Source organism: Physella acuta, unplaced genomic scaffold (genome assembly GCF_028476545.2).
Source record: "Physella acuta isolate Inbredline_101_S28 unplaced genomic scaffold, ASM2847654v3 ptg000476l, whole genome shotgun sequence".
Classification (NCBI taxonomy): Eukaryota; Metazoa; Mollusca; class Gastropoda; family Physidae; genus Physella; species Physella acuta.
Window position 1 is genome coordinate 152,245 of NW_026731995.1, and position 27,756 is coordinate 180,000.

Below are 27,756 nucleotides of genomic sequence, written 5' to 3' on the forward strand. Positions count from 1 at the left end.
ACTCCGGATGTGATGAAGGACTGAGGTGTAAAACGGTGAAAACTGTCAAAATTTCATGTTATTTTTGTGCACGATTACAAGACTTTCTCTATACTTCGTATACACGAGAAAGTAAAAATTGCTTTTGTATATATTATTCTTTTATTTAATGGAAGTATATTAGTTGTAATAAATAAAAGAATCCAGACTACAAAAAAGCCAGTAACTAGTTTTATGTTTTTTTTGTAATGACAGTAGAAGACGCTGTTTTGTTTTAAAGCCGCCGCTTCACACTACAAAAGTATAATTCAACCCAGATTGAATAAAAGCTTCATAAAAAATTAACCTGCTTCTATAATCAACACATTGTTTTATCCTTTCTAGCTGAAAAGTAGTGTTTAATGTGAGATCATTGTTTTTTGCGTTTTTGTCACAACAATGAACACTTTTCCGGTTACATAATTAAAAATGTGTTTCTGCATTCTACTTTTCTTCTTCTGCGTTCTTAATTTAGCTTATAGTGGAGGATTTTAACAAGTCCAACTTCGTGTATGAACTGCACTGTGGTCTTTAGATTCACGGGTGCGCCATTTAGTTTTTCCTTGAGTGGGGTGTATAGGGGCCAGTGTTTGGATCGCACCTGGCTATATAAGGAACAGTCCTGAAGTACGTACTCTGTATTCAACCAAACTCCGTATCATTAAATTCTCCATATATCGCTGAAGATACTGATCTCTTAGCCTGCAGACAAGAAGAGAGAAGTGCGTACATGTGCTTTTACATATTAGGATGCACTAAAAAGTATATATTTAAAGAAAATCGTTTATTTTCTACTTTTTAGTGCATTACTACAAAAATTCATAAACAATGTTTTAATAACAAGCTTTTATGTAATAATGCACTAAAAAGATAGAAAATAAATGATACACTACTAATTAATTAACTATAAAGAAAAGCGTGGGTCACTTTACTAATACTTAGGAAGAGACCCACGCTTTTCTTTATATTTATTTAAATAGTAGTGTTGAATTTATGTTCTACTTTTTAGTGCATTGTTACATAAAAGCTTGTTATTAAAACATTTTTTATGAATTTTTTTTTCAGTACTTTATTTTTTTTTTAAAATTTACAATAGAGTTGCATGACTAAAAACCATTGCGCGCCTAATGAACGTGATGACGCGTGTCTAATAGTGCGGAATAGTTTGATGAGACAGCCTACTAGTTTGGAAAAATTTAAAATAATTCATGAAAATTATTTAGGCAACTAATTAAGTCAAAATTAATGTCATGTTCCATTGTCTTCATGTTTTGACCCACGTGCCAACGTTGAAACAAATCTGTCAGTTAGAAGTGTTCGAAATTTCGCTCGGGCATTTCGATCTCGACTTACGACTGACGACAGAGACAGTAAGTTAAATAAAAGCTTGTAAAAACAGCTTGTTATTTAAACGTTTTTATGCATTTTTTTCTGTACTTTAAAATTTTAATACACTGCTATTTAAATTACTATAAAGAAAAGCGTGAGTCTCTTTCTAAATATTAGTAAAAGTATCCAATAGATAATATTATAGTGACTCACGCTTTTCTTTATAGTGCGTGAATCGGACAAGTTGCTGTCCCATTCAACAAATAATTTATTTCATTTTATTTCAGAATATGAGGCACAATATGGAGAGCGTTGTACGAGTATTTGAATCAGATTCTTCTAGTTGACCTTTAAACCGCATTTGGAGGGTGAAGCCAAGATGTCAGTGCACTACGATTCTACTGGTGTGCATATGTTGCAAAACAAAGCCAGCCACTACGGCTCTAACACCCATTCGTCAGGTGCTGATTATTTCAATTTGGAAACTCCAATTACAGGAAACAGCGTGGAAAACAGTGAAAAATATCCACTAACATCAGGGACACCATCATTGTACATGCGCTTTAAAGCGCGTTTATTAAAAGCTAGCAACTACGAGTCTTTTCCTGTTAACGTTGGGGAATTCGGGCGAACTCTGGGAACATTTGCAGGCGTGTTTGCTCCAGTAGCTCTCGGACAATTTGCGTCACAATTGTTTCTTAGAACTGGTAAGTCAGTCCAATTTCTTAATATTGGGGAAGAACTGGTAAGTCATGATTAGAAGGATCAGAAACAAACGATATCCTTTAATCAATCGACACTAACCATCGTTGAGGTCGTTGGGGAACCACAGTTGATTTTCTCATCATTTTTGACCATCTGACTCGGTCCTCAGCTTGCTCTAAGTAGTTCTGCGGTAGGCAGCCCAGTCTAATCTTTGATGTCTTCCATCCTATGACGTCTTTGCATTCCCATTCTCCTTTCTCCAGGTAAAGTGCCCTGTAGTTTATTTTTGATAGACCGTTGGTTCGTGTGACATGTCCATACCATCTAAATATTCTTGATTAATGATCCTGTGATCTTTTTATGAGATCCACAAGAGGTTGCTTAGGCATCTAATTACTAGGATCTGGATCCGCGTTTAGGGTCATTGCCTCGCATTCATACAGGAAGACAAAATGAGTTTCATTTTTGTGCTGTCTTTTTTTTTACTCCAGATGCTTCAGAGTGCTGTTGTTGTTTGGACACTTCTTGCATAGCTCCAAAATATTTCCTCCAATCTTTGGTCGTTTACCCGTATGTCTGCCTCTATCCCGTTCGGGTTCTTGGCCATGATCATTGTCTTGTCGGGATTAATTTCCAATAGGCTGTCGCTTGACCTACTTTTTTTTTATCGTCGTCATGGTAATGATGGCTGCCGAAAACGACGATACCGTGATTCTGGTTTTTTTTTTTTGCACTGTTTCATGGTCATTTCAGAAATAAATACTTAAAATCGTTATTTTTGCTTATTATTCAACAATACCGGTCTAGTTTTAAAAATGGACGATTAGTGTTTGATGCAAACTTGCCATTTATACATTTTTTTTTACTAATCGCTCAGAATATCGAGCAGAACATATTAATTAGGCTTTTTGATGAGAATTACAGAATGATTTTTTTATTAAAAATGTATCAATAATAGCTTGCACACTAGTAAACTAAGCCAATTTAGCATATTTTAACTTTCTGTGCAAAGTCATTATTACTGAAAAAAATTCCAAAGTCAGGTCAGCCTGTGGCACCCTCCACTGAACATGACAGAAGGAAAAAAAAACTTGACCCGTGACCTTCATTAAAACAGAATTTGCTTTTGTTTTTTTTTTCATTGTTAGTAAATATGTGCTTAATCTTACCCAATAAGTGATAAAAATTTGAAAATTAATTTTAATTACTGTTGTAAAGTGAGATAAACAGCTTAATAAACACGTGTTTTCTTGAGGGGGTGTGGCACATCCCGACATCGCATTGTTTGTAACTTTATATTTGTGTTTTATGACTATATTTGTTCACAATAAGCATGCTATGCTTTTAATTTTGATAAAGGGTAAGTATACCAAGTTACAAAACCTGAAATCTATTCATACTTTCAGTTTAAAAAAATAATGAAAACGATCATCAATGAAGAAAGCGTAAACATTCTATTTTTAGGTGTGACATAAAAAAACAGTCATAAATCTAGCCGAATGATTGGATTCTTGCGCGTCACACATTTTCCCGCGCTTCGTGTTCACCAAAAAAGATTATAATAAAATGGCATTATTATTCTTACAGAGCATATCTCATGCCTACCATAAATTATTACCAGTTTATTGTAACGTGTGTAAAATTAATGCTTTCAAGTAAAAAATAGCAATAGTCTGGTTAAAAATACCTGCGGTATTTTATAGTTATTTGATTCGAAAGATAAGAATTATATAGAGCTACTTTCACTAAGGCGCCGCTTGCGAGACAAACATAGAAATTAGGCCAAAAGTAGATCCGACAATTCTTAAATAACAGACTTAAATAGAAACGGATAGTTCCGATTTCTTAAATTAACGATGGCTTCGTAATCATTAGTTTTATCGCTCTACCCATTAGTGAAAGCGAAACTGGTCGCCATTTTTGGTAAGCGCATGAGCCGTGAGATGGCTTCAAAACAACAAACCCGGAAGCTGTGAATTCGAACGGCCTATATTAATTAATAATAGTAAGCAAAATCGTGAATTGCTTTAATATTGTTCTAACCATCCTGAAAATATATTCTAAACTATAGAAAATTATAACTTGCTTTTTACTAAAACTTATGTCATTAATGTTTTAAAAATCATGCAGAGTAAAAACATAAGTCCACCCATTTTGTCCGCCGTGTATTTGAGTGGGGAGAAATCAAGCATGCGACACATTTCCGTCGAACGGCACTGAACGATCAATCGCGTCACAACAACACTCCTTAAAAAACGAACCCACAGTATCACTGAAAATCGGTCATATCATCGTAGCTATTTAATTAAACCGGGAGTGATCTCCCCCAAACTTTCTCGAATATTATTAAATGAAACAACAGGGATGGCAACTCGGGATATAGACATGATTTTAATCCATTTTAAATACTTAAACTTTAAAATAGAATAACATGTCGTAGAAAAAAGAATTGCATACCAAGTGAACGCCAAATAAAATGTGCATTATAGGCCCTTTTCCCTATTTAAAGTTTTTTTAAAAAAATTCGTTGGAATTTTAATATTTGTTTTATGTAGATAATTTTTAAAAAAAGAAAATGGAAATACAAATTCTTTTCCAACCTAGAAATAATTAAAAGTTCCAAAAAGACCCCCAGTCATTTCTTACTGCGGCATTCAGTATTTGGAGGAGGAGGAGGGGTCGAATAGGGCCCATCCGTAATAATAACACCACGGCGTTGTAACAATGTCAGGCTAGCCATTGAGAAAATTAGCCTATAAATGAACTTCGACTATTTTGTGAGATTGTACATGTATCGCTATAAACCTAAACTAACTGGGAAATTACCTACACCTCTCTCTTAACTGTCTGCCCTCCCTGAAATTCCATCTTATTAAGCATCCATAATAACAACTGAACCATTTAAAAAAAAAACTACAACCACTGACAGTGCTTTCAAAACAGGCTAAGTCTAACATTTGTCAACTTTTTTCTACTATTTTTTACTTTAATGACAATTTGTTTGCTAATCTAATTTATCTTTAATTAATATTACTAAGTTTTTGGTTTTCAACCAATTGCCAAGAAACTTTGGAAAGTTGTTGGGAATACTGCATTGCAGTGTTTTTTCCCCAGACATTTGTTTGGGAAGGTTTTTTGCATTAAATTTTTACTTTATTTCAAATGGCGGAGCCCCAGCAGTAAGACCGTACGGTTTGCCACCCAGAGTTTCCCAGCGGCTATCTTTGCACCTGTGGTACGTTGATTGGGTGTCTAGCGCAGCTGGTAAACGTTACTATTTAATTTGCGGGCAAATAGCACAGGCGCATCAGCCGGCGCCCCGGCGGTAGTGTAACCCGTTTCGCCCTGGGTCCCCTATGAACACTACGGCGCCTATATTCGTTTTAATGAGCGTCATCCACTAGGAATACGGAGGGCTACCAAATACCATTACTAAATCGAATAAGGGGCGCCATCCAGCGCATCAGCAGTAGTAAAGGTCAGGAGCTCTGAGATAGCCAGCAGCTACCTGAGTGCAAGAGATCCATTGATTGCGCGTCCTACAGGCTACTACTTATTCAATGATCAAGCTGCAACAGGGGCGCCTTCGACGCACCCGATGTATGGATGACACCAAGTACAAGAGCAACCTGCACAAAGGACACGGCGGTAACCAGTAATCCCTGCGACGTCTGTAGGCGGTATTTAACATCTCTATTAACGTGCACTCAATGCTTTCATACAGTACGCCAAAGGGCGTCTGAGCGGCAGTGTGGATAAACCTGCGCTCCAGCAAGAAAGATCCGAAAAAAATAATAGCAGTGGCGTTTTTACATTTCAACTCTCTCATTTTTAGCAAACAAGGTCACACGACTAAAAATACACCAATAAGTAACGCGTTGATGAAACCCTTAAAAATTGTTTCGGTATCCTGGTATGTGGGACTAGATAACTAGATAGCAGCAACGCGGACGGGTACGCTAGTTACGTACAGAGTTTCTTCCAGAAAGTCTACCGCCCCCCCCCCCCGAACTAAATTGAATTTATATAGAAGATATATACTGTTACTAGTGTCCGCCCCTCCCCCCCCCCCCCCCGAAAATATCAAGTGAACCCCCCCCCCCGGAGAAAAACGTCTGGAAGAAACACTGGTTACGTAAAAATATTATTTAGCATTCAACTGTAATCAGGAAGGAAATTTTTAATTTTTATATCTATGATAGAATTTTTTTTTAAATATCATTATTTGCTCATTGTGATGCTGTTAATTTGTTATAAAATGAATTGTAGACATGCCCATTAGGTCAGTAACTGGCCATCCTAAGTATAGTACATACAGGAGCAGCTAAAATAGATCTCAAGGAACTTATTAATAATCTATTTGCAAAGTTAAATGCATGAAAAATAGACATCTAATTAAATCTCGAGAATTTAAAAAAAAAATAATGTTTGGTCAGTGGCGTCACAAGGTTGGGTGTTACCCAATGCGTTTACTAAAGATATCACCCCATCGTCCCCAACAGCTGTGCACTTTCGGTGGGTTGTCACCTCTCTCTCTCACTAATCTTTTATTATTATAGCTAGATACAACATAGTTTTTACAGTAAATTTTACAATGTTTTGTCATGGTGTCATCTGATGTGGACCGCACCTCTACCCCCACTTTGTGACGCTACTGTGTTTAGTTACTTTAAAAAGTAACTGTAAGCATGTAACATTTTACAAAACTACAGGATTGTAGTCCTACATAATAATAAAGTATCAATACACAATCAGTACGTGTAAAATACACAATGTACAGAATATTTATATTTTTAAAAACCCTCCATCATAAGTAACATTTGAATCCTTCGTTTAACTTCATTGTAGTCTAACGGCTGACAAAGGGGCCCACTGATAATTTTTGCATAGGGGCCCGAAAATTCTAGCTACGCCACTGATATACGGCCGGCAGGTGAAGTATATATTAGACAAATAATTTCCTTTAACCTCGATAAAAAGATACAGTTAATAAACCCTGTCATGCGCGCCAATTCTCACCTCTTTAGGAAGAAACCTAAGTAACCCCCGATGGGTGTGTGCTCCCAACGCTGAGTGGTGTGTATCGTTTGAAGTGTGCATGTTGATTGCTGTTTCCGTCCTTATAGTCACGTGACACGAAGTAGCATTGAGTGCTTTGGAATTTCCTTACCAAACTGCTGTCACGTGGTTTATCATATGTACATAAACTTCCATCGCATCTGTTCTTTTCAAACACTAACCCCAGAATTGAAATCTTCTTTTTCTCTAACCCTAACCCAAGAACTGCCATGAAATCTTTATATCTCTTACCCTAACCCAAGAACTGCCATGAAATCTTTATATCTCTTACCCTAACTTCAGAACTGCCATCAAATCTATTCTTCTCTAACCCTAACATCGGTACTGCCATCTAATCTATACCGCCATCAAATCTATTCTAGCCCTGAGATTTTGCCAGACTCTATACATGGTGTTGTCTTTTTAATCGAACCCAAAAAGGTCGAAGCCACAAGCTAAAAAGTTCATAGGTGAAGAACAGACAGCCTTTAGACATTTACATAGAATAACAGAGATAATCTTTAACTGTTAGATATTTTGCCAAAAATACATACAACACCAGCAACATCTTTAACATGTAATTATATAATTATAGATTTTAATTCATTCGGCGCGATGTACCGTCGGCTACAAATACAATATCAGAGCAAACCTCACAGAAATTATCAAACAATATAGGCGATTGTTTGAAGCAACGATAGGATTCTGGCAAGGTTGCTTGTGTTCTCCCATTTTTATTAAAAAAATATCTGCTAAGCAAAGATAATGACTAACGCATCGACCGACATATAATTACCAACCTACGCTTCGCTGGACACAATATTAACCGCATATGGTATGGAAATAGGGTGTCGTCTAAGATTTTGAACTTCATTATTGTTCCAGATGACCTAAAGAATTAGAAACTAAATTTAATTTCCTTTAATTTGATACCAATTGTATTTATCAAATTTAATCGGTAGCCTAGAAAATGATTTGTGAAAAAAAAACGCATTTGTTTTTACTTTCTCGTATATACGACGTATAGTGAAAGTCTTGTAATCGTGCAAAAAAAACCAACCATTTAAAAAAATCTAGATTTTTGCAAATCTCGAAGTTTTACACCTCCCTGAGTCGGAAAAACAGTTTTGCAATCTTGTCCATATGTCTCTGTGTGTGCATGTGTGTTTGTCTGTAAACACGACAACTTGAGTACCGTTACAGCTATGTTGATGAAATTTCATATATAAGTATTATATCAAAATCGTTGATCCGTATCAACTTTTGAGCGATTTCCGATAACCGGAAGTGGAACTTTTTCTACTTTGAATTTTTCAAAAGCCTATAACTTGATTACTATTTCATATAGATAAATTAAATTTCACAAGTAAGTAAAAGATTTAATTTTCTACCTTCTGACAAATTTTGAGTAATTTCTGTTGACCGGAAGTAGTAATTTTTGCTATTTCCGATTTCTCAAAAACCGCATGTGAATTTATAAAGTACTAATAATATTCCTCACTATTGTGCACATTTTATTTGGCGTTCACATGGTGTGCAATAATTTTTTCTTCGAGATTCTATTCTATTTTATCCGTCAATGTATTGATAATATACTTTAATTGTTCGGGTGAATGTGCGTAATAACTAAGGGTAGATTGAAATTGATGTTGGATTAAGTTTTAATGTGGGCCAAAACATTACTAAAGTGTTATAAATTTAAAGTTAGTGGTCTGTTAATTTGAACGAGAGTTAGAGTTAAGGCGGCGGTCTATTATAGGCATCATATTCTTGGAAGTGATGCGCTCTGACGATGTGTGACGATGTGTGACAATGTGTGACGTATAAGAGTAGGTGTATGGGTTAATGTTAATGTTTGAGTTTGTTGTGAGGTTTGGTTTATGTATATGCATGTGTTTACTTTTTGTGTGTATGTGTTTATATTGTGAGGTTGTAGTGAGGTTTAGAGTTTATGTTTGTGCTTATGTTTGTGTTTTTGTTTATGTGGTTGTTATTTTAGGTAAATATGCGCGGAAAGGGGAAAGGGTTTTTGTTGATGTTTGTGGTTAAGGTTGGTTTATGTTTATGTTTACATTTATGGTTGAGGTTGTGGTGAGAGTTTATATGTTTATAGTTGTTTATGTTTGTGTTTATATTCGTGTAAATTTTTAATTTTGTGTTTGTGTTTAAGTTTATGGTTATAAACTTGGTTTCTTTTTAGACGTGGAAGTGTGATGAGGAAAGAATGTTTATTTCTATGTTCTATGATGCTTAATAAACACACAAGCCACGGTCCTTTGCAGATAAGTTTTTCAGATAAGCACATTGCGTTTTGACCAATAACTATTTTATAAAATATTTTTCTAAAACAAGTATAACATTAAAAAATATAGGCCCATAATTCACGTGTAACGGGTACCGACGTCTAGTAAATTTCAAAAGACAATTGCGGTGATTTCGGTGTTTTAAAAAAAAAAGAAAGCCACTATCTGTTATGCACTACTTCTGCATTATGACTTCATCATATGGGACGACGTTGTCAAATAGTAGAGCGCTTGACTGCTAGCCCGAACGTCTAAAGTTTGAATCCCGGGCTCGAGTCCATATGACCTCCCTGAGTCCAACCAGCTCTAATGTGTACCTGACTCACGTACGGAAAGGAAAGGCGGCTGGCCATGGTACTGACCACATTATCCCTCCGTATGCCGAGGTCGCTAAAATTGGTGAAATATGCTTCACTGTATAATTTTAAACAAGAGAGAATCTCCCCTCTTCCAAATCGCCCGTCCAGTCAAGATAGGGCTAGTTTACAATCTTGTTACCACATTTTATCATGGGTCTGACCGCTTGAATCGGTACATCGGACTTTACACCGGACAACACTTGTGCTAGTAACCTTCGCTCTGATATAATTGCGTCATTGATTGGTGACCAGAATACACCTAGGCCTACTAGCTGCATAATAATTTTCCTTCACTTCCAGCAGGAATACTTGAAGTCTATTTATAGCTTAGCAAATTTTCCCGCATCGGCGTTAGAGGTAAGGGAGTTTTGTAGTGTCGAACTGAATGTTCATGGGCGGAACTAGCATACCATCGGGGGGGGGGGGGGGGGGGGGGCAAAAATCTGACAATTTTTTTTTTAAATCCCAAACTATTGATAGTGGTTTTGTAAAAAGTAAATATATCTAACACATCGGGGATATTTCTACAGTCACTAATCCCCACAGTTGTATTGTATAAAAATAAAACACGACATGAACGGTAGTGTGAAAGATAGGTAAACGTTCAAACTACTTCCATGGCTTATTGCTGTTTTTGTAATCGTCCAATGGGGAAGGGGGGGGGGGGCCGGGCATTGTATTAAGCAGATTAAAAACAAAACTGTTTTTCTTAAATATTAATTAAAAAAAAAACATACTAAATAATGGCATCCTAGTAAACGAATTTTATTCTACATTATAAAAATAAATATATAACAGCAATGTGATAAAATCAACACTGGTAAAAATTTACAGATATGAAACTTCCGTACTTAATAATGAATACTATTGACTGTAAAACCACATCTGAAGTTTCACTTTTAAATCTCGTTTTTTTTTTTCCGGCCCTAAATAATTTAGGTGTTATTTTTTGTTGATTTTGACATGACGGATTTGCTTTGCAACGAATTAGGTTAAACTACTAAATGAGGTCGGCGTGGTTGAGTCGGTAAAGCTCAAGGTTGCTAAACCGAAAAGTCTCGAGTTCGAACCCTCGGGCAGATAAGGCTCGTTAGCTGGGGACAGCCACTCTTCTAGGAGAGACAACTCCAAAATCAAACAACTGCTGCCTTGTAGTTTGTTCTTGGTTGGACAAAGGCTATGGAAGCAAATCAAAAAAGAAAAGCAGGCTGAAATCGGAGTCAATGGCCTCAATGGGGTATTACCAGTTGACACGTATTCTTAATTGTGTTGGAGGGGGTTCCCTTGCAACAATAAAATTAAGAACGACGAAAAAGAAGAAGAAACTACTAAATTAAGAAATAATAAAATAAAAAATTTAGAGAGACATTCATACACACACATATACGCACACACACACACACACACACACACACACACACACACACACACACACACACACATATATATATATATATATATATATATATATATATATATATATATATATATATATATATATATATATATATATATATATATATATATATATACTAGTTGCATACCCGTGCCCCGACACTTAAAATCTTTTTAAAATGTACCAACTATGTAACAGAACAAAACTAAACACAAACACAATCGAAAACTCAAACGCAAACACGACGCAAAAAGCAAACGCAAACACAAACTAAACAGAACACAAACACAAAGACAATGCAAACGCAAGCGCAAAAAAAACAACAACTGACAAAGCAATCACAAACGCTAATGCAAACGAAACAATTAAACAAAAACACAAACGCAAACCTAAACGCAAACAACAACGCATTTTATAAACACAAACTTAAGTGAAAACATATACGCATAGTGCTCACAGTCTAGCCCGCGGCTAATCCTAAACTTAACCTATAGCGCTCACAGGAGAGCCCAGGGTGCCAAATCAAACCCTACCGGAGCGCCGGCGGACACGCCTGATTCAATTTAGTGAAAGACTATAAAAAAAAAACCAGCTAGTTCGCAAACCGAAAGATATTCAAATTTATTCAAAAAACGGTAACAATTGTAGGCACGAAGGCCTTTTTTCACATTGGCCGTTTAAACAAATAAAACAACAATTCAATAACACATAGCAGTAACATAGCACTAAAAATGTGGAATAAAGAAATAATGTTACATAGTTATAATACAAAATGAGATTTAAAAAAAAGAATATAATAGATGAATGAGAAATGTTACAATGAGTCAGTTAGGTCATTACATAATTGTTGTTTTAGTTTAGATTTGAATATATTTTCAGATCTAGATAGCTTTATTTTATTAGAAACATTGTTCCACAAATTAGAACCAGAGTAAGCGAAGCTATGTTTTTGGAAAAAAGTTGTATATGGGAACGGTGAATTAAGACGACGATTTAATTTTATGTTAAAAGAAAATAGGTCTGATAAGTAAGAGGGGGCTGTTTCGTGGAATATTTTATATAAAAAATTGATTTAGTATATATTATCTTTTTATTTAATGGAAGTATTTTAGTTGTAATAAAAGAATCCAGACTACTAGACAAGCGAGTAACCAGTTTTATAGCCCTTTTTTTGTAATGACAGAAGAGGACGATGCTTAGTTATAAAGCTGCCGCTCCACACTACAGAAGCATAATCCAACCTAGATTGAATAAAAGCTCCTATAGTCCAGAAAGTTCTTTATCCTTTCTAGTCTTTAATAAGGACATTCTTAGAAGATGAATACGATCGGACCAAGTGAAGTTGTGATCTATAAACAGTCCTAGGCAGTGATAACTGTTAACCTGTTCAATGTTTGTATTGTCTATAGTAATGCGTAATGAGGTGGATGGAAGACGAAGGCGTTTCTGATGAGTTGTAATAAACATTGACTTGGTTTTATCGGGGTGAAGTTTCATTTTGTTAAATTTTGTCCAAGTAGCAAGCTGATTGGCACATGTTTGAAGTTTGTAACTGAGTGACTCAGCACTGTCTGCAAAGACATGTAACGAAGTATCATCAGCGAACATCTCGCACTGACCAGCGTCAATGTGTAATGGAAGATCATTAATGTATAAAGAAAAAAGTAAAGGACCTAAGATTGAGCCATGTGGAACCCCTATATTGACATATTTCTGTGAAGAGATGGTATTAAGGTGAAACACGCGTTGAGATCGGTTAGATAAAAAGGAGTGAAGTAACCTAACTGTAAAGTCGTGGAATTTGTATGGAATTAGTTTTTTAAGAAGTATGGTGTGATCAATAGAATCAAAGGCTTTTCTGAAATCGCCGAACAGCGTGCCACAGAGTAGGTGAACAAAGAGGGCATTTAAGAGCGGCTTCTAAACTGTTGATTACAATTAATAATTAGTATACAGTAGGTTCAGTCTATAAAATAAACGAAAGCGGTATTTAACATATCCGTGTTTTACTACCGCATTCAATGCTAATTATACAACTACTATATATAATTTTTTTCCAACACCAAAACAAACTAATAAAGTATTTTTCCCCGAAGTAATATTTTTAAAGGGAAATAGTATTTTATTTTGTTATCTTTAAGGGGATCAAGTGAAGTAATAGGCAATAAAGGAACGACGTGAGATAATGTGTACACTTTTTAAATTTTTGTAAAGGATGTACATTTTCTTTGACTTTTTTATTCCACATAACGTTAATGAAAATGATACGTTTGAAAAATGAACTTTTTTTTACCAAACAATCCATGTTGATTTTTTAAATCAATATTATACTATGGCGATCAAGTCGAGTTCTTTAATACATGATTATTTTGCCAAGGGTCCGTCTGCTGTCACATACAGAGACAGAAAATCTGTTTGATATATATATATATATATATATATATATATATATATATATATATATACATATATATATATATATATATATATATATATATATATATATATATATATATATATATATATATATATATATATATATATATATATATATTTGTGTGTGTGTGTGTTTATATTCAAACCTTTTCATGAGTAATCTCAAGTTCCAAAAGTTTCATGGCAATCGGATGAACGATGTAGTAAAGAATAAATGATGGACACAAACACTAATCCATATTAGACTTTCATAAGCTACTTATATTAGACGGGATCTTTTTTGCCAGGGCGTTTTTTTAAGGCTACCGGTGTGCTTAGTGTACCTAATTGTTTTTTCACCAACAGTTGAATTGTCTTGACTTGCTTTTCCATTCTAAGTGTGATTGCTTACAAGTACTTAATTAAAAAAAAAAAACCACATAGATATCTCAGATGGCCCTCGACTTATTTGCGTGCCCGCTCCCGCGCTTTGCTGCGGTATCCATTGAAAGCCTGACGTAATATTTTAAGAGGGTTTCATCATTGCGTTACCAATCCTATATCTTTAGACGTGTGACCTTATTTTCTAACACTGAGTTTATTTAAATGTAAACAAGTGGCGTCGCTAGGTCGGGTGTTACCCGATGCAGCGTCTCATATTTAAATATATAGTTGTAATCGGAGCCCCACCCCCCCCCCCCCTATTTGAAATGGCGTGAATTTGTGCACATAATAATGTTAATTCACGTATTAATTCAAGTGGAAAAAAGAAAAGTTTTCATTGTAAATTAGATGTGGTATCATATCACCTACCCTGGTCATGGATTGAAAATATTCTACTTAACCTTTTCCCTGCAAATTTTGCAGTTAGTATCCCCCCCCCCCCCCAACCTTTCCGGGTGATAGCTTTAAAAGGTTAACTGTTTAAAGTAAAGAGGTTTATCTATATTCGGTTATTACGGGTAGATGTAGCAGTATTTTCTATATAGTTAACACGTTTGTGTCATGGTGTCACCCCGACCTCTGTCTATTTGTGATTTAAATACTTTTAAACTAAATAATTATTCATTCAACAGGCCAAATGCATATTTCTTCAATGTAGTTTGCAATTATTTTGTCTTGGTGTCACCCTCCCCCCCCCCCCCAAATGGAGTCACCCGGTGAGTTCCGCACCCCACGCCCCCGCTTTCGACGCCTCTGGCCTGTGCTATATTACTTGGATCGTATTTATCGGGGCACGGGTTTGCCAACATTACCGCCCAGCACACTCAAGGGCGTGCTGTATGAAAGCTTTGAATGTACGTTAATCATTCCGTAAAACACACTTCGGTAACAGCCCAGAAGTCAGGGGCGTCAAATCGTACCCCGCTGGGGGCCGGCTGACTTCAATTTAGTGAACGATTTTAGGTACCACCTTATCCATAACCTATTGCACTCTTTAAAACGAACGTATGTGCCATAGCGCTCACGGAAAAGCCCGGGCGCCAAATCACCCCTGCCGTGGCACCGGATTCGATAAGTCAATAATTATTGTTGCCCATCGTCTCTTTAGTGTATAGACTTTTTAAAAAAAACGAACGTAGGTGCCATAGTGCTCACAGCGGAGCTTGTGGCACTTCGGGTCACGCAATCGCGGAGGCGCTGGCGGCTGCCTTTGTTGCAGTTTTAACGCTGAATATAGTAGTACCCCTTACCCGCTATGCAGGACGCCTAAATAATTGATAAATAAGTGCTAAAATAGTCGCTCTGAATCTTTGAGCGACAAACCATGTATTGACAAAAAGCGCACCCTCCCGGGCGCCGCCCATTAAAAAATTTTTTTCGCAGAAACTTCCTTGTGAGTATTCTCATCAACTCCCCAAAGTTTCCTGGCACTCAGGTAAACGGTCTTAAACTGCATCCAACTTATATATATATATATATATATATATATATATATATATATATATATACCGATTATATATATATACCGTTTATAGAGAAAAACTCTTAGAGCACCGCCTTTGCGAAAAAATTAAAACAGATTTTTTTTTTCAGAAAACTCCCATGAAATATACCCATCAACTCCCCAAAGTTTCATGGCTATCTTATGAACGGTGTCAGGCCGTAATGACATATTTTTATATTGCATATAAAGAAAAGAATCAAATCGTGCCTTGCCAGGGCGCCGCCCGTGCAAAATTAAAAAAAAAATTTTTCGCAGTAACCCTTCCAGAAGTATTCTCAACAACTTACTAAAGTTTCAAAGCGATAGGATGAAAGATGTAGTACAAACTAACAAAGAAACAAAATTCACAAACATACTTTCATTTGTGTGTGTATATATATATATATATATATATATATATATATATATATATATATATATATATATATATATATATATATATATATATATATATATATATATATATATATATATAGGGTGAGAGAGAGAAAAATTATAGATAGATGATACAGTGTAGCCCCTAAACACTATGTACATTTATTGTCCATGACATGGGGTAGTTTTATCATACTGATTATTGTACTATTAGTACTAAGTATGTGTCAGCTGATCGACCTACATTTATGAATGATGTAGCCAGATTTTGTTCGATAAAACTATTTAAAACCCAACCAAAACTATTAAGATAGGCAATTTCATTAAGAATTATAGTCTTTACTTAACGTAATCTTGAGACTACACAGTCGACATTTGCAATTTAGGCCTATTTTGTGGCAACTCTATACTTTATGTAAACATATTGAAAAAAATTAAAAATAATTGTGTCCAAAGAAGGCACGCATGGCAATACCAATTTTAGTGAAAGTAGGCGGATATTTGCTAGGCTAGGCCTAATCTTATTCTTATCAAGAAAACGGTCTTGATAAAATGCGAGACGCGAAACACTGAATTGAGCTTTTCCTAAATATTAGTAAATGCATTCAATAGATAATATAGTGACCCACGCTTCTCGTTATAGTAATGTAAATAGTAGTGTGTTTAAAGAAAATAATTTATTTTATCCTTCATAGTGCATTATTACATATAATCTTGTTATTAAAACGTTTATATGCAATATCTTTTTAAAAGCATTTATTTATTTAACTTGCTTCGCTCTGTCTGTATAGCTCGAAACGGGCGAGCAAAATTTCGAGCACTTCTAACCGATTAATTTCTCTGAAATTTGGCACATGATCAAGACTCGATGACAATTAAATCTGACATCAAATATGTTTAAATCTGATGGCTAGTTGATTTTTTTATCCATTAATTAAAAATTTCTGAAATGGGTAGTATAAGGGTGTCTGTCTTCTCCAACATTGTTGAACATTTTCAATGATTGAAGCGCTAATCTACGACCCGGGTGACACTACATCTGATGATTTACAATGAAAATTGTTTTGTTTTTTTACTTGAGTTAATAGGCGGATTAATATAATGTGTGCACAAATAGACACCATTAGGCTAAATAGGAAGAGAGGGTGGTGACACCAACTTTCGCAGACAAACAATGTACTGATAAGAACGAAATAGACCGAAAAACTGCTCATCAACATATCATTTGATGCTTGGACGTGACTGTTAAGTAACTTACCAATACTTAAATACCCTAACAACAGCCTCCATGTATGAAAGATGTTTGTGGAAAAGGGGGAGGTGGTACCAGTAAAACTAATTAATTTGTAAATTTGATTTTACACGTTGGCTGAAGTGATTTCACCTAGTCGGTACACTCACTTAAGTTTTTGTATTGATTTGTAATGATATATTTGTAATTTTGTTGTATGGGCTTTTTTTCTTTTCCTATTAAAAACTATGTCTGACAGCATGTCTGTTTAGACAGTAAACGAAACATGGGCTAATGGTAATATTTTGGACGTTAAGTTTATTTTTTGCATTTTCTGCCGTTTTTAGCTCACGAAAGACTATTTCTACGTCTTATACATTTAATGTTTCTTAGTAAATATTACAAGTATTACCAGAATGCGAATATTTCTGTGAGGTCGCTAGATATTAGATTGGGAGGAGGGGGGGGGGGGTTAGGTGAAATAATATTTTGGTACTTTGACACAGTTTCCTAGTCGGAAATAATAAATATGAATTTGTTAATATTTATTTAAGCAAAGCCATTTGAGTTCTAACCTAAAAAATGTAATAATGTTCGTATTTCTAAGTAACATTGAGTGCAGAGTTTCCCTTCAAAAAATGTCCCCCCCCCCCCAACCGCAGCGAAATATAATTTGTATAGAAAGTAAATACTTTTACCAGTGACCACCCCCACCCGGAAATATATAGTCTGCCCCCTCCCCCTCCGAATATTTCAATTCCCTCTCTTCCCGGAGAAAAATGTCTGAAAGAAACACAGATTAACTGTTGTTATACATAATGGAACAGGTCGAAACGGTATTAAATTCATCAAACATTTAGTATACACTGAAAAGATAAAGAGCTTCTAGCGAGTTCAAACGTTTGAAAAATCTCTATGGTCGCTATTTTTCTTATTTTCCTATAGATTTAAAAAAAACCCGATATAAAGTTATACACTTGCTTATACACATACATGCATATGGCATATATTTAAATTATAGGCCTATGAAGGACTACACAACCACTCTCACTCACCCCCCATATATATATATATATATATATATATATATATATATATATATATATATATATATATATATATATATATATATATATATATATATATATATATATATATATATATATATATATATATATATATATATATATATATATATATATATATATGAATATTTTTTTTTCTTTGGGGGGGGGGGAGGGGGTGACACCATGAGGTGCCGCACCGACCTATCGACGCCATATATTAAATTACCTAAAATTGTTAAATGAACTCACAAGAATCCCATATACTTTTTAGGGAAAATACGTGTCATAATATCAATTTTATGACGTGTGCTTTATTTTTATTTTTATGAACTCACAGTTTTTTTATATTACTTAATTCAGGGAAAAACTAAAGTGACGTCGACAAATTCAGATATAGCAATGTTTATGCTTTGACGTATGCTCTGGGCATAATGCTATCTAAACGAATCTGAACTCATATTGGACCGTCGACCAAGACAAGAAGACACGATCGGGCGATCATAGGAGCATCCGTATTTAGAAATGACACGATTTTGTACACCCAGATTCTAGATCAATAAAAAGTGACTTTCTCGTATATTCTTAATTATCGGTAAGATATATGACAATTTCAGTGCAATCTGGCTATTTTTTGTTAATTTTGTTATAATTTTAAAAAATTAGAATAGAATCAAATGAAAGAATAATTTATTAATTGCGCACGAAATGATCATTTTCGAATCCCACTTATGTTATCTGAATTTTATAAACCGGAAACTAAGTAAAGTATCACTTCCGTATATCGGAGGTCACTCGAAATTTGAAAGTAATCCATGTACAAGATCTTACACTTACATTTTGAAATTTCGTATATCAAACTTAAAAAAGTATGTACGTTATCGTGTTCCCAAGGAAATATAGAAACGAACGACTTCTGGTTACAAGAAATCATACTTAAGTTGATTGTAAACTTTTCATGCAATCTTAAAGATCTATTTATATTTGAAATTTTGTGTATCTAGCATTAATGGTACTAAAGTTATCAGCTTTTGAGAGACCAGAAGTAGAGAAGCCTACGTATCAAAAGCTTATACGTGATTCTGCGGATGTCTCTCATTTCGCCATTTCGCGTTCCGCGTCTCGCATTTTACCCGACAACCGTGGGTTCACAGTTCTTGAGAACCGGATGTGGGATGACTGTAGTAAACAAACTGTGTAACAATAGAAGGAAGTTTATCTTAGGGTCTAGACTAGATTTTCTAGATCTAGATTTAGATCTAGATTTAGAATAATAATAAACGAGACTATAGATCTACGTGGTTAGAATATAGATCTAACGAGAATCGTTTCTATAATCTAGATCTAACTAATGCACCTAGTCTTAATCTTAAATCTAGGTCTGTAGTCTGTAGATTAGTCTCGCTTCTCATCTGTCATCTAGTTTCTTCTTACTAGATTCTACTACTAGATCTAGATCTAGTACTACTAAGTCACTACACTGAGACACGGCTACAAAAAAGATTGAAAAATGAGTTTAAATACACAGTCAGATGATGTTGAAAGCTTAGGAAGTGATTCCTTTTCTGACAATGATGGTGAAAGGAAACCATTATTAGGTGGTGGACCAGCCTCTGTTTTTAGCAGGAATGTAGGCTCTACTTTTGTGTCTAGGCATTTTAAGAGATTCACAAGAAGTTTAAGTAATGCTTCTATTAGAAGAGAGGATGGGGGACCAATTCTTGATTCAGCCGCTATGTCCCCACATAGAGTTCTTGGTACCTTTGCTGGAGTTTTTTGTCCTGTAGCATTATCAATGTTCTCTACACTGTTATATTTAAGAGGTGGTAAGTAATTGTCAAAATAGTATAAATAAAAAGTTAAAAACAATTTCACATTACATTTTGGCTAGCTAATCCGACATTTTAATAAATTACTATTAAGACATGTCTTTAGCTTTTAAAGTCTTTAATTATAATCTTAGCCTACTAGATCTACCTATTTTAAACCAAAATGCTTTTACAATCAAATTTGAATGGGGCGTGTGGGGGGGGGGGGGGGAGATTGGCTGGGTCCATCAAGTCTATTCTACTAATTCTAGTCCATCATGTGGTTGTTCTCATGTTGTAAATAACTGCAGTAAAGTTCTTAAACAATTCAGTTACTCCCTGTATTTCATGTTTATTTTGTAACAATTAAATTAAGTCAAACAATTAAATCTGGTTTTTATGCTCTTATAGATTGTGTAACCAAACAGTAGGCCTACATCATTATTTTGTGTCAAAGCCTAAGATGATGTAGATATAGGCTAGTTTTTTTTTTTTAAATTAATATATTCAAAAAGTTAAAATTACATTTTTAAGTACAGGGCATGTAAACTGTGCTCGCTTGGTCAGATGTTAAGTGGGTGAAAGGTGGTTGAGTAATAGAAAGTGTTGAAAACAGCACATGCTTGGCTCATTTAGATTTCTATAGTACATAAAGTAGAGTAGTCCTACAAATCAAAAAGCCTTTTAATTGTTATTCTTTTTTTCAGTACAAAATAGAAATTAATAAACCAGGAGTGATCTCCCCTAAACTTTCTCGAATATTCTTGTATAACACTATGAGGGACGGCAACTCGGGATATAGACAATATTTTAAATCTATTTTTAATTACTTAAACTTTTTAAAATAGAATAGAATCTCGTAGAAAAAAGAATTGCACATCAAGTGAACGCCTAACAAAAATGTGTATAATAGTGCGGAATATTATTAGACTAATATTTAAAGTTCAATTCTGTATGTTTGTATGTAACCAAGGAACTCAAAGGTATATAAGAAAAAATAATACTTCTATTGCCTCAAGTGTTAAATGTCTAAAGTACTCATCGTAAATTCATGTTTTAAAAAATTAATACTGAAAGTGTTGTAAAACAATTTTCCTTATTTAAACTGATAGTAATAATTGTCGGCATGTTCATTTAACAAAATTTAAAAAAAAATATCATCATTTACAAAAATTCTAATTATGTCTGATAATTATTTATCTTTAGTCCTTTAGCACTTATTACTTCCCTTGAAAATTAGGAAAACACAATTACTTCCCTTTAAAAAACATTACATCCGGTGGAAAAGAATTTATTTTTTATTACTTTGTTTTGGTGTTGGGAAAAAAGTAATTACATAATTAGCGGGGATTGATCAAGTGCAATGTTGTAGGTATTTTTAATACTGCCTATTCTATACACTGAACGTACTGTTTACTAATTATTTATTTAATCAAACACCTTTGACGTAAAAAAAAACATCGTTACTTGGGAATGGGAATTCCCTCAGGTTATTATTTGTCTTTTTTTGCGCATTCATTTTTGTGTCTTTTTTTGCGCACGAAGGGGAATTCGTTTTTGTCAGTCGCACCAGAAAGCTCTTTTATAGACACCTGCACCAAACTACAAGAAGATATACCATTTTATATAATACTAGCCGTCCTGGTATGTGTTGTTTTTGTGTTGTGTTTATGTTGTGTTTGTGTTTAGGGTGGGTGATTCCGGATATATGCTGATTACTAAGCACACATGTCATGGTTTTTACAGATAGGTTTCTCACAAAGGCCAATGTAGGGCCTGCTGGGATGGCTAGTACTTTATAAATTCACATGCATTTTTTTGAGAAATCGGAAATATCATAAATTATTACTTCTGGTCAACGGAAATTACTCAAAATTTGACAGAAGGCAGATAATTAGATCTTTTACTTACTTGTGAAATTTCATTTATCTATCTGAAAATGAAAAAGTTCTCAAGTTATAGGCTTTTGAAAAATTGAAAGTAGAAAAAGTTCCACTTCCGGTTATTGGAAATTGCTGAAAAGTTGATACAGATCTACAAATTTGATATAATACTTATATGTGAAATTTCATCAACCTAAATGTAACGGTACTCAAGTTGTTGTGTTTACAGACATACACACACATACGGACAAATTGCAAAACTATGTTTTTCCTAATCAGGGAGGTGTGAAAAACATCGAGATTATAAAAAATCTTGATTTTTTTTTTAACAATTACAATACTTCCTCTATACTTTGTATACGAGAAAGTTAAAACTTGGCAATAAAAAAAAATCCCAAAGGCAGACTTTCAAATGTAATATCCTTAACTCCCTACTATTAGGCAGCAAATGTTTCTACGCTATTCTATTCTATTTTAAAAAGTTTAAGTAATTATAAATGGATTAAAAATCATGTCTTTATCCCTAGTTGCTATCCCACATTGTTTTATATAAGAATATTCTATAAAGTTTAGGGGAGATCACTCCCGGTTTTGTTTGCATTGTTGCAAAGGCTTGCTTGGCATTAGAGATATGTGGTTTCATTTCAGCAGTGCAGTCTCCTTCATAATTGACAATGCTGCCTAAATATGTGAAATCATTTACTTCTAATACTTGTGGGTTGTTCTTCGCTAGTTTTATTTTGTTTCATAATTTTGGCTTTTTTAATGTTTAATTTGACACCAACTGTACAAAAGAAATAAGTCTGTGTAGTATTTCATGAATTCCTTTTTGACTGCTGGCTAGTAGAGTTATGTCATCTGCAAAATCCAGATCCTCTAGTCTAGTTGCTAGTGTTCATCTTTTGCCTCTTTCTTTGTCTGTAGTTTGTGTCATCAGCCAGTCTATTGCTAGGTTAAAAATCAATTTGACCAGAACACATCCTTGTTTGACTCCTGTCTGAACCATAGATGGGCCAGTGATATGGCTACCACATAGGACTGTGCATTGGAACCCTTTGGATAAGATTATAATGATGATTTTTTCTGGAAAACCATACAGTAGTTAGGTTTTCAAGAAGTTGTTTTTATTGGTGCTATCAAAAGCCTTTTCAATTAATAATGCTTAGAGCGGACTGTTTCATTCATAAATTTGCTGTAGTCTTTGTAGCAAGGTAAATATGTGGTCAATGCATGTCTTGCCTTTTCTAAACCTAGCTTGTTTTTTCTGCATTTTTCCATCAGCAGCTTTGGAAATTCTGTTATGAATGATTCTGTAAAATATTTTACTGGTGAGAAGTTCCTTCCCACTTTTCACAGTTTTGTATTTCACTTTTTGTTCGGCTTGCTAATGACTCAAAGACCCTTACAACATAATAAAACAACTTAAACAATGGAAACATTGTACCTCTAAATAGATATTATATACTGCTGAAGTACAACTTAAATATCTCTTTCTTTGAGTCTCTATAATAGGAATCACCAACATATTGTCATCTTTAATCAATTATTTCAGTTATTATTTCCTGATTTATCCTTCAGGATTTGTGGTTGGGCAAGCAGGACTTTTAGAAACATATTCCATGCTTGTTTTGTCTTACTTCATCTTGGCCATGACAGTTCTTTCCATTTGTGCCATCTCAACGAATGGAGCACTTGAAGGAGGAGGGGCCTATTGTATCCTTTAAGTTTTTACATGTCATGGCTAGTAACTTATCTTTTTACATTTTAGTTTGAAAAAATTATTATAAAATTTAGTTGTAAAGTTGAATATTTTCTAGGTTGGACTCTAGTTGTAAATACAATTTGTGAAGTTATCATTGTCGGCTACAGCTATTGATGCACACAAAAATATTTCTTTGTTAAAATGTTATGCTACATTTTTTTGATGACTTTGCTATGTAACAAGCAGATGTGTAGACCTCTGAAAGCCAATATAAAGTTGAAGCCTTAACAACTATCAGACATGATTAGCCGTGCTTTAGGCCCAGAGTTTGGAGGAAGTATTGGATTTATGTTTTTTGTGGCTCAAGTCTTGTCTACAGCACTGTATATAACTGGCTTTGTTGAGGGAGTGCTACAGAACTTTGGAGTTGGTGGTGAGTCTACAATGGTGATTTGAATTGCAGTTGGAAGAGAATTTATTTTTTTACAAATGATAGTTCCCATAACTTTTGCTTTAACTTTCTGTTTTAAAAATAATTTAGATGTGTCAGTTGTGGAATTAATAACATTCATGACCACAGATGTGACAGTTGTTGTGGAATTAACAACATTCAACTACAAGATGGTGCATTTAATAAAACTGTATTTTGAACTCTATTTTCCAGGTACTTCTACCCCCAACAGTGGTCTTCCCATCTCAGAGTGGTGGAAGTATTTGTACTCAACTGTTTCTCTCTTTGTGTGTCTTCTTATTTGTATTGTTGGGGGTGCTATGTTTGCTAGGACTTCAGCTGCCATTCTTATTGTAAGTTCATTACACTGTGTCATCTAAACAATAGTCATTCAATATTGTAGAATATATTTATACAAATGGAAGCTGCTAGGGTCAAAAGTTGGCAGTTTAAAGCACTCAGTACTTTGACTAAAGCTCACATTTTAAAATATTTCATTGAGGTCAGAGTAGTCGGTTACCACCACATTTATCTAGAAGTTGTGGGTTACCATCAAGTTTATCTAGAAGTTGTGGGTTACCATCAAGTATATCTAGAAGTGGGTTACCATCATGTTTATCTAGAAGTTGTGGGTTACCATCAAGTTTATCTAGAAGTTGTGGGTTAACATCAAGTATATCTAGAAGTTGTGGGTTACCATCAAGTATATCTAGAAGTTGTGGGTTACCATCAAGTATATCTAAAAGTTTTGGGTTACCATCAAGTTTATCTAGAAGTTGTGGGTTACCATCACATTTATCTAGAAGTTGTGGGTTACCATCAAGTTTATCTAGAAGTTGTGGGTTACCATCAAGTATATCTAGAAGTTGTGGGTTACCATCAAGTATATCTAGAAGTTGTGGGTTACCATCAAGTTTATCTAGAAGTTGTGGGTTACCATCAAGTATATCTAGAAGTTGTGGGTTACCATCAAGTATATCTAGAAGTTGTGGGTTACCATCACATTTATCTAGAAGTTGTGGGTTACCATCAAGTATATCTAGAAGTTGTGGGTTACCATCAAGTATATCTAGAAGTTGTGGGTTACCATCAAGTATATCTAGAAGTTGTGGGTTACCATCAAGTATATCTAGAAGTTGTGGGTTACCATCAAGTATATCTAGAAGTTGTGGGTTACCATCACATTTATCTAGAAGTTGTGGGTTACCATCAAGTTTATCTAGAAGTTGTGGGTTACCATCAAGTATATCTAGAAGTTGTGGGTTACCATCAAGTATATCTAGAAGTTGTGGGTTACCATCACATTTATCTAGAAGTTGTGGGTTACCATCACATTTATCTAGAAGTTGTGGGTTACCATCAAGTTTATCTAGAAGTTTTGGGTTACCATCAAGTTTATCTAGAAGTTGTGGGTTACCATCAAGTATATCTAGAAGTTGTGGGTTACCATCAAGTATATCTAGAAGTTGTGGGTTACCATCAAGTATATCTAGAAGTTGTGGGTTACCATCACATTTATCTAGAAGTTGTGGGTTACCATCACATTTATCTAGAAGTTGTTGGTTACCATCAAGTTTATCTAGAAGTTTTGGGTTACCATCAAGTTTATCTAGAAGTTGTGGGTTACCATCAAGTTTATCTAGAAGTTGTGGGTTACCATCAAGTTTATCTAGAAGTTGTGGGTTACCATCAAGTATATCTAGAAGTTGTGGGTTACCATCACATTTATCTAGAAGTTGTGGGTTACCATCACATTTATCTAGAAGTTGTGGGTTACCATCAAGTTTATCTAGAAGTTTTGGGTTACCATCAAGTTTATCTAGAAGTTGTGGGTTACCATCAAGTTTATCTAGAAGTTGTGGGTTACCATCAAGTTTATCTAGAAGTTGTGGGTTACCATCAAGTTTATCTAGAAGTTGTGGGTTACCATCATGTTTATCTAGAAGTTGTGGGTTACCATCAAGTTTATCTAGAAGTTGTGGGTTACCATCAAGTTTATCTAGAAGTTGTGGGTTACCATCAAGTTTATCTAGAAGTTGTGGGTTACCATCAAGTTTATCTAGAAGTTGTGGGTTACAATCAAGTTTATCTAGAAGACTATAAACTTTAAACTGGGGCAGTGCAAAAGAAATGTAATTGAATCTACAAAATATATAAACAAAAACATATAAAAATTTTGATATTATTTAATGTATCTTTACAAATTTGAGTAAAACCCATTATACAATACACATATTTTTTTTTTGTGTAGATTGTTGTGATCTGCACCCTCTCTGTTATAATTAGTGTTTTTGCCAAAAATGATGAGATCCATGTACAACTACCTAGTACAAATGAAAATTATCCGGGTTTTAATGGAACATACACTGGACTAAGAGCATCAACATTTCGTGAAAACCTAGCAAGTATGACCTCTTCACATTCTACACAAAGATTTCATTATCTACAGCTACTTCTCTAATCTGCAGATGTCTTAATAAGACACACATTCTACAATTGCAAACATGGTGTCCTGTATATAAAATCTTTTTTTTGTTGATCACCCTCGACAATGGTGAGCTAGAACATAGCTTTGTAACTACACATTTGTCAGGGGTGTCGCAAGACACTTATGGTACACCTGTTACATTACTAGTGTTGAAGCAGCCCACTGTATCACTAGTGTGTTGTAGCAGCCCACTGTATCCCTAGTGTGTTGTAGTAGCCCACTGTATTACTAGTGTGTTGTAGCAGCCCACTGTATCACTAGTGTGTTGTAGCAGCCCACTGTATCACTAGTGTGTTGTAGCAGCCCACTGTATCACTAGTGTAGTGTGTTGTAGCAGCCCACTGTATTACTAGTGTAGTGTGTTGTAGCAGCCCACTGTATCACTAGTGTAGTGTGTTGTAGCAGCCCACTGTATCACTAGTGTAGTGTGTTGTAGCAGCCCACTGTATCACTAGTGTAGCGTGTTGTAGCTGCCCACTGTATCACTAGTGTAGTGTGTTGTAGCAGCCCACTGTATCACTAGTGTGTTGTAGCAGCCCACTGTATCACTAGTGTGTTGTAGCAGCCCACTGTATCACTAGTGTAGTGTGTTGTAGCAGCCCACTGTATCACTAGTGTGTTGTAGCAGCCCACTGTATCACTAGTGTGTTGTAGCAGCCCACTGTATTACTAGTGTAGTGTGTTGTAGCAGCCCACTGTATCACTAGTGTGTTGTAGCAGCCCACTGTATCACTAGTGTGTTGTAGCAGCCCACTGTATCACTAGTGTGTTGTAGCAGCCCACTGTATCACTAGTGTGTTGTAGCAGCCCACTGTATCACTAGTGTGTTGTAGCAGCCCACTGTATCACTAGTGTAGTGTGTTGTAGCAGCCCACTGTATCACTAGTGTGTTGTAGCAGCCCACTGTATCACTAGTGTGTTGTAGCAGCCCACTGTATCACTAGTGTGTTGTAGCAGCCCACTGTATCACTAGTGTAGTGTGTTGTAGCAGCCCACTGTATCACTAGTGTGTTGTAGCAGCCCACTGTATCACTAGTGTAGTGTGTTGTAGCAGCCCACTGTATCACTAGTGTAGTGTGTTGTAGCAGCCCACTGTATCACTAGTGTGTTGTAGCAGCCCACTGTATCACTAGTGTGTTGTAGCAGCCCACTGTATCACTAGTGTGTTGTAGCAGCCCACTGTATCCCTAGTGTGTTGTAGTAGCCCACTGTATTACTAGTGT

At 35.1% G+C, this 27,756-nt stretch overlaps 1 protein-coding gene across 2 annotated transcripts in view; it reads left to right on the forward strand.

The window, feature by feature from the left end:
• LOC131944032 (solute carrier family 12 member 9) overlaps positions 1-27,756 on the forward strand; it is a 74,201-nt gene that overhangs the window by 25,372 nt on the left and 21,073 nt on the right. The window contains exons 2-6 of one of the 2 annotated variants that reach the window (XM_059304479.1): positions 1,635-2,054; positions 23,471-23,605; positions 23,893-24,027; positions 24,259-24,398; positions 26,297-26,450. In XM_059304479.1, coding sequence (XP_059160462.1) covers positions 1,727-2,054; positions 23,471-23,605; positions 23,893-24,027; positions 24,259-24,398; positions 26,297-26,450 — 892 coding nt within the window. In that variant the 5' untranslated portion in view covers positions 1,635-1,726. Of the gene's footprint in view, positions 1-1,634; positions 2,055-19,613; positions 20,028-23,470; positions 23,606-23,892; positions 24,028-24,258; positions 24,399-26,296; positions 26,451-27,756 lie in introns of those variants that run through there. The other variant, XM_059304480.1, reaches the window with a different exon arrangement.